Raw genomic sequence first — 6,109 nt, forward strand, 5'->3', positions numbered from 1 at the left:
AAACTGCTCTGCTTCAGAGGACACCCTTGAAAAACAGGAGAGAAATCCTAGCTTGTCACTTTTATATGGAGGATGTTTAATTTAAAAAAAAAGCTAAATCCAGGGATGGGAAATTCTGCCTTCAAACCTGGTGAGACGGTCTGGCTGGCAGTCCTGTAAATAAAGAGCAGCAGTCTGGCCAGTGAACAGTTTGAAATTTTAATTGATTTTGTTGCTAGGAAGGAAACCTACAATCTCCTAATTTGATGTGTTAAATCAGAATTTCACCTGCAAGGGATTCCTCGGAGGGAAGACATATTCCCTGCTCTGCAAATTAAAACCATCAAGTCCAGTAAGAGCTGCCTGGGCAAACCTTGCAGGTGACGGAGAGCTTCTTGCAGCCTTCACGTGGCTCGGCAGTGGTTAGTTTCCATTCGCTTTTTTAAAAATCATAATAAAATAGACATCTTTAGAAAGCGTCACTAAAAATGTAAGACATGGCAGTGTCACAACAGCAGCACAAATCTGTCTCCCACCGGTTACAAGACTGATAATTTCCTCTCGCCAAGGTCCGGCCGGAGCCAGAGGAACAGCAGCACTGGACATATTGGAAGGAAAAGCTTTATTTTAAAAAAGTCCTTTCTAACAATAAAAGTTATTTTTAAAAATAGTAAAAAGAAGTAGTCAGGGTGGGTTTTTTTTCCTACAGGGGAAGGAAATGATAAACATCTTAAATATTTAAAATCCAGTGAATTGGTTTAGTGGGGTTTGTTTTTATAACTTTCATTCCAGTTACACAGGAGGCACCCAGGGAAGAGAGGAGAAAGCCCATTTGTGAGACAGTTCCTGCACAGTTACACCACGCACCCACCTCCTGGGTGTGCTCCTCCTTGCCCTGGCGGTGCCCTGGGTGCCCCAGGGTGCCTTGTTGAAGACGGCATCCCCAGAGTCAGGCTGTGCAAAGGGATAACCCCTGGGCGTGGGGAGCCCTGCCTGGCAGATGTAGCCAGAGAGCACCTTTTCCAGGAGGGGATGGGGCAGAAAAATAGATCACCTTGCCTCTGGTTAAAAATAAGCTGAGAAAGAGAGGAGTTAGGTCGCCCCGCAGGTGTGTGTCCACACACAGCCCAGAGGCTGGGGACCCCCGACCCCACCCCAGCCGATCCCCACAGCGGGGAGAAGTCCACGTGTCCAGAGATGCTCGTGGGAGCCTGGGGATATCCAGCCAAGGCCCCCCTCGACCCCATCACATGTACCGCTCCAGGCCGGCGGGGAAATTGGGCTGCCTCATGTAGGCGTTGCTGGAGCCGAACTGGCCGAGGGGCGACGCGGAGAGCCCCAGGAGCTGCTCGCTGTGCTCGGCGCAGGCCGGGGGCCGCATGGCCGGCAGGGCCAGTCTGTTGGGAGCCCCGTAGAGCTGCGGGCTGCCGGGCGAGTAGCTGCCCTGTGCCACGGGCAGGTGGGGTGGCGAGGCGGCGTAGGGGTAAGCCAGGGTGTTAGGGCCGGCCCGGCCCAACAAGCCAGGGCTGACGGGTTGTGCCTGGAAGCAGGGCGGCTCGGAGCTGCTGGCAGAGCAGGAGGGAGCCAGCTCGGCCCCGGGCAAGCCCAGCGATGGGTGGCCCAGCTCGGCGGGTGGCGAGGGCTGCAGGGCCTGCTGCCCGCTGATGAGGCTGTCGATGCTGAACATCCTGGGATGCTGCGCCGGCGGTGCTGCGCCGGCTGCGTAGGGGTGGAAGACGGTGCTGGAGAGCTGGGGGCCGTAGCTGGGTGAGCAGAGGGTGTTGGGGTAGGGTGCTGTTGGTGCCACGGGGCGGCCGGCGGGCGGGGGTGTGAAGGCGCTGGAGTTTTGCATGTAGCCGGGGTAGGTGGTGATGTCGGTGCGCTTGAAGCGCTTCCTCCGGCGCAGGAAGCTCCCGTTGTCGAACATGTCCTCTGCGGCCGGGTCCAGCGTCCAGTAGTTGCCCTTGCCGGGATGGCCGGGCTCCCGGGGGATCTTGACGAAGCAGTCGTTGAGGGTGAGGTTGTGGCGGATGCTGTTCTGCCACTTCTTGGGGTTCTCCCGGTAGAAGGGGAAGCGCTCGGTGATGAACTTGTAGATGCCCCCCAAAGTGAGCTTCCTCTCGGCGGCGTTGGCGATGGCCATGGCGATGAGGGCGATGTAGGAGTAGGGGGGTTTGCCCCTCTGCACCGGCCGCTTCCTCCGGCGGCCCCCGGCGGGGGGCGGCGGTTCCTCGGGGGGAGGCGGCGGCGGCGGGGGAGGGCTGCCCCCACCGCCCCGCGGCTCCGGCTTCACCGGCGGCGCCTGGCCGGCGGGCGGGGACCCCCGGGGAGGCCCGGGGGAGCCGGGGCTGGCCGCGGCGGCGGGGCTGGGCGCCGGCAGCGTGCACATGCCTCGCAGGCAGGGGAAACCGGCCGCGTTCATATACGGCCCTCGCCTCCCTCCTCCTCCTCGGAGGATGGGGGGGGGGGCGCGGCGGGAGAAAGACCCCCCCCGAGGGGAGGGGAAGGGGGGAGAGGGAGGGGAAGGGGAGGGGGGGCAGGCGCCGCGGCAGCTCCCGGCGATGGGGAGGTCGATCCCGAGCCGCTTTGCAATATATAGGGCGGCCGCCCCCCACCCCCGGAGGGGCGTGCGGTGCCCGGCCCGCCCCGGCCCCTCTCCCCCGGCGGGAGGAGGAGGAGGCCCCTGGGGAGGGGTCCTGACTCCCTCGGCTGAATCCCGCAGCCTCTCTCCAGGGTTTTATTTCGCAGCCATGCCCCCGGGCGGTCCCTCCCACGGGGGTCCCGGTGCCAGCGCGGCGGCCGGCTCCGCTCCCGGGCCGTGCTTCGTGGCGCTGTGCTTTAACTGATGTTTCCTCCCAGGAGAAAAATTAAACTAAACGAGTGCAGGCGGCCAGACCAGGGCGAGTCTGGTGCCGCAACCAGCCCCCAGCAGCAGAGCAGGTAACCTCCCGCCGGGATCCCCCCACTGCTTGGATTTCGTTGTTTTTTTTTTTTGTTTGTTTGTTTGTTTTTTTTTTCCCTGGGAAAAGCGCTCAGAGGCGGCCCCAGCCGCAGAGGCGGCAACAGCCAGGGATTTCTCCCCGAAACCGAGCCCCTCGGTTTAGTTACTCTGCAACCCGGTGAGACCTCCTTGGTAAGGAAATCCCGGGAAAAGTTTTTTTCTTTTCCCCTGTGAGAAAGGAAAATGGTCCACAGATCTCGGGACTGCCCGCAGGTACCTCCTGCGGGGTGGACAAGGGACGCAGGACAGGGATGGCATTTCAGGAGCAGACGGGGGAAGTAGGGGGTCTCTCTATCACTGCAGAGGTGCTGAGCCCACGGCTGAAGCTGAAGGAAGACATGGACTCAGAAAGCCCTGCTGACTTTCAGGGAAAATCTCTTCAGATCTCACCCTGCACTCCAAAGCCAGTTGGGCAGAACTGCAGCCCCCCAGTCCACGGCATATGCCAATACCAAAGCTGGGGGGCTGCTGGCTGCTTGATCAACACCAAAAAAGCTGTGGGCTTTCACACCATCCTCATCCCTTGGTGCTGAGCATCACCTCTAAGCCAGATGCCTGCCCATGGAGAGTCCGGCCCGGAGCAGGTAAGGGAGCTGCTGCATAAGGGTGGGCTGGACAAGCTGGGGGCATTTTTATAGCCAGATCACAGCTTTATATGTAGCTACATGTCCTGAGAAGACGGGTGGAAATGTGTACACCATTAGCACAGTGGAAGATCGCTCCATATGTCCCGCATGGAGTAAAAATCGCAGCCTTCAACTTTGTAACTTGCTTGGAAGTATTTCCAATAGCAGAGCAGGACGAAAGTCTTTTTCCACGGAGGCAAGTAGGTGACCTTGACCAAGTTGTATCATCCTCCTCCCTTCCTTTTTAAGCTAAAAAGCCACCCAGTCTTTTGGAAAAGATTTTTCAGCCCTTTTCTTTAAGCATTTCCTAGTGGTTTTAAATTCACTGACCAGGTTATTTCCCACTATCACGATTCACCTGCTTGTGTCTGCATGTGGTTTTATTCTTGCTTTATTTTTCCTGCAGATATTCGTAGCTCTTCTTCTGCTCTCCGGTGCACAGGCAGGGAATTGTGTGTCTAACAGAGATGTGTTGGGTCCGGTCCTGGTCTGCTGCAGACCAGCTGCTGTTAGAGTAAACTGCCTCAGTTTCCCATCTGCCAAATGAGGATAACAACAGAAATGTAGGTGCTGGGTAGAAGACAGACAGCAGGTGAGAAAGGGTGAAATGCAGCCTTAGAGAAAGCTGCCTTTCTCCACAGAAGGCACAGATCTTCAGGGAGGAAAGCAAATCAAGGGCATGGCCGGAACCATTTGTTCACCTTGGGAGAGATGAGAGAAAAAGGATGGAAGATTCATATTTCTCCTGGAGCATGTATTTATATCAAGCAAGTATCTCAATGAGGCCAGTTCATTTCAGTCAGAGGATCTGACTTTTCCAGTCACTGGAGAGGGCGGCAGGACAGATGCCCAAGAAGGGAGATCACTCCAGGGTGCACAAAGAAAATTACCCCCGTGGGGGAGATGGAAACCTTCAGCTCTGCAGACATTAGCAGGTGATATTTTCATGTTCATGCAAAGATTTTAGTATATTTTGATCTAGCAAGAATGGGTTTGGGAGGGAAAAGGGTTATGGGATGCAAAGGACGAATGGCTTTTCTCATGCAATCATATCAAACAGCCCTTGCTTATCACTTGCTTTCTCATTTTTTTAATGGTCTAAACATCAGAAAAGAAGTGGGAAATGAAAACCCAACAGCATGGCTGGGTCTGAAGCTGCCTGCACCTGAGATCACATCTAGCAAAGGAAGAGACATCTCATCTGGGCAACAGGGTATGAAGACCCAACTGTGTGAAGTGTTTATAGTCCAAGTCCCTGATCTCATGTCATTTTACACATGATGGGAGAAGACCTGGCCCCGTCTCAGGCTGTGGGCTGGCTGAGACTCCAGCTGGTGAGTAGTTACTTTAAAGCTGATGGGACCGTTCAAATTGCTCTCAACTTCGCCGGGTTAGGACCCAGACGTCAAACTAGTTTTGACAGACGGATAAAACAGCAGGACGGAGGTGGGCAAGAGCACACAGACAGGAAACAAACTGTGTTTTACCATCGAATAAGGAAAGCCAAAACAGACAGACTCTGATTCCCACATATGCTTTATCACTCAGGGTGCTCTTCTTGGCCCAGATCTTTCATAAATAGGTGGAAGACAATAATAAAGACGGCTACCAAACAAATGCAATCTGGATCTCTCTTTAAAATGAGGTGATGAGGAGGAAATAAATCACATTTACTAAGTATGTGTAAGTTTTGCCAGCATCTGCTGCCTTCGGCATCAGTTCATCCTGAGTACACAGAGCAATTTCAACTGCTCTTTTACCTCCAGCCCCAAAACCATTTTGCACTGGAGCTGCAGCTTCCTTTAGAAATGTCACACACTTGAATTGCTTTACAGCATGAATGAACTTCATGGCAGAGGAACAGGGCTGGGCACCCTCAGAGAGCTGCCATTTCAAGCACCCCATGTGCCCAGGCAGGTATTGCATCAGTGCTACCCTGGCCACATTTCCAAGCTGTTATTTGCAACCATGTGGGTTAGAAAAACAGGCATTTCCTTGCGCCAAAAGAAAGCAATCTTCTGCTAAACCATGTGCAATATGGGAGGTAACTGGGTGCGATATTCACTTTCCTTAATGTGGTCATGCTGGGAGACCAGTGTTTTTGTCCTATCTTGAGTGAAATGGTGGCCTAGATATCTGCACCAGGCAGAGTTGTGTTTGGAGCATCCCTGTTTGCAAAGCCCTCGTCTTAGTCATGAAGCAGAGTTATCTGTTTCTCAGCCACCCCCAGGATGTGCAAGGAAGAAGAGGAGGTGGGGGCCCTGGGAGCAAGGACCTCTCTGGTTCCTCTCCGGGACTGTCACCATGAGCAGTCCAAAGCATCCTCCAGGCTCAGAGCCAGCACATCCCTGTCTGAATCCATCCATGCTCCAAACTCCCAGATAGAGACCCCCAGAAGAAGCCTGAGATACCCTACCACCACAGCTACTCTGTGTGATGGGAAGGCTTTGCCACCAGAAGGTGAATCATGTTCACACAACAGCTCAGTACATTAGAATGAAGC

The 6,109-nt window shown here is 54.7% G+C and overlaps 1 protein-coding gene across 1 annotated transcript; it reads right to left on the bottom strand.

Annotated features, from left to right (window-relative positions):
• Nucleotides 1-1,225: 1,225 nt before the first annotated feature.
• FOXE3 (forkhead box E3) lies at nt 1,226-2,401 on the bottom strand. The gene has a single exon (XM_074877176.1). The coding sequence runs from the start codon at nt 2,399-2,401 to the stop codon at nt 1,226-1,228; it is 1,176 nt and encodes a 391-aa protein (XP_074733277.1).
• Between the last annotated feature and the right edge of the window lie 3,708 nt (nt 2,402-6,109).

The sequence above is a fragment of the Strix uralensis genome, chromosome 8, assembly GCF_047716275.1.
Source record: "Strix uralensis isolate ZFMK-TIS-50842 chromosome 8, bStrUra1, whole genome shotgun sequence".
Lineage (NCBI taxonomy): Eukaryota > Metazoa > Chordata > Aves > Strigiformes > Strigidae > Strix > Strix uralensis.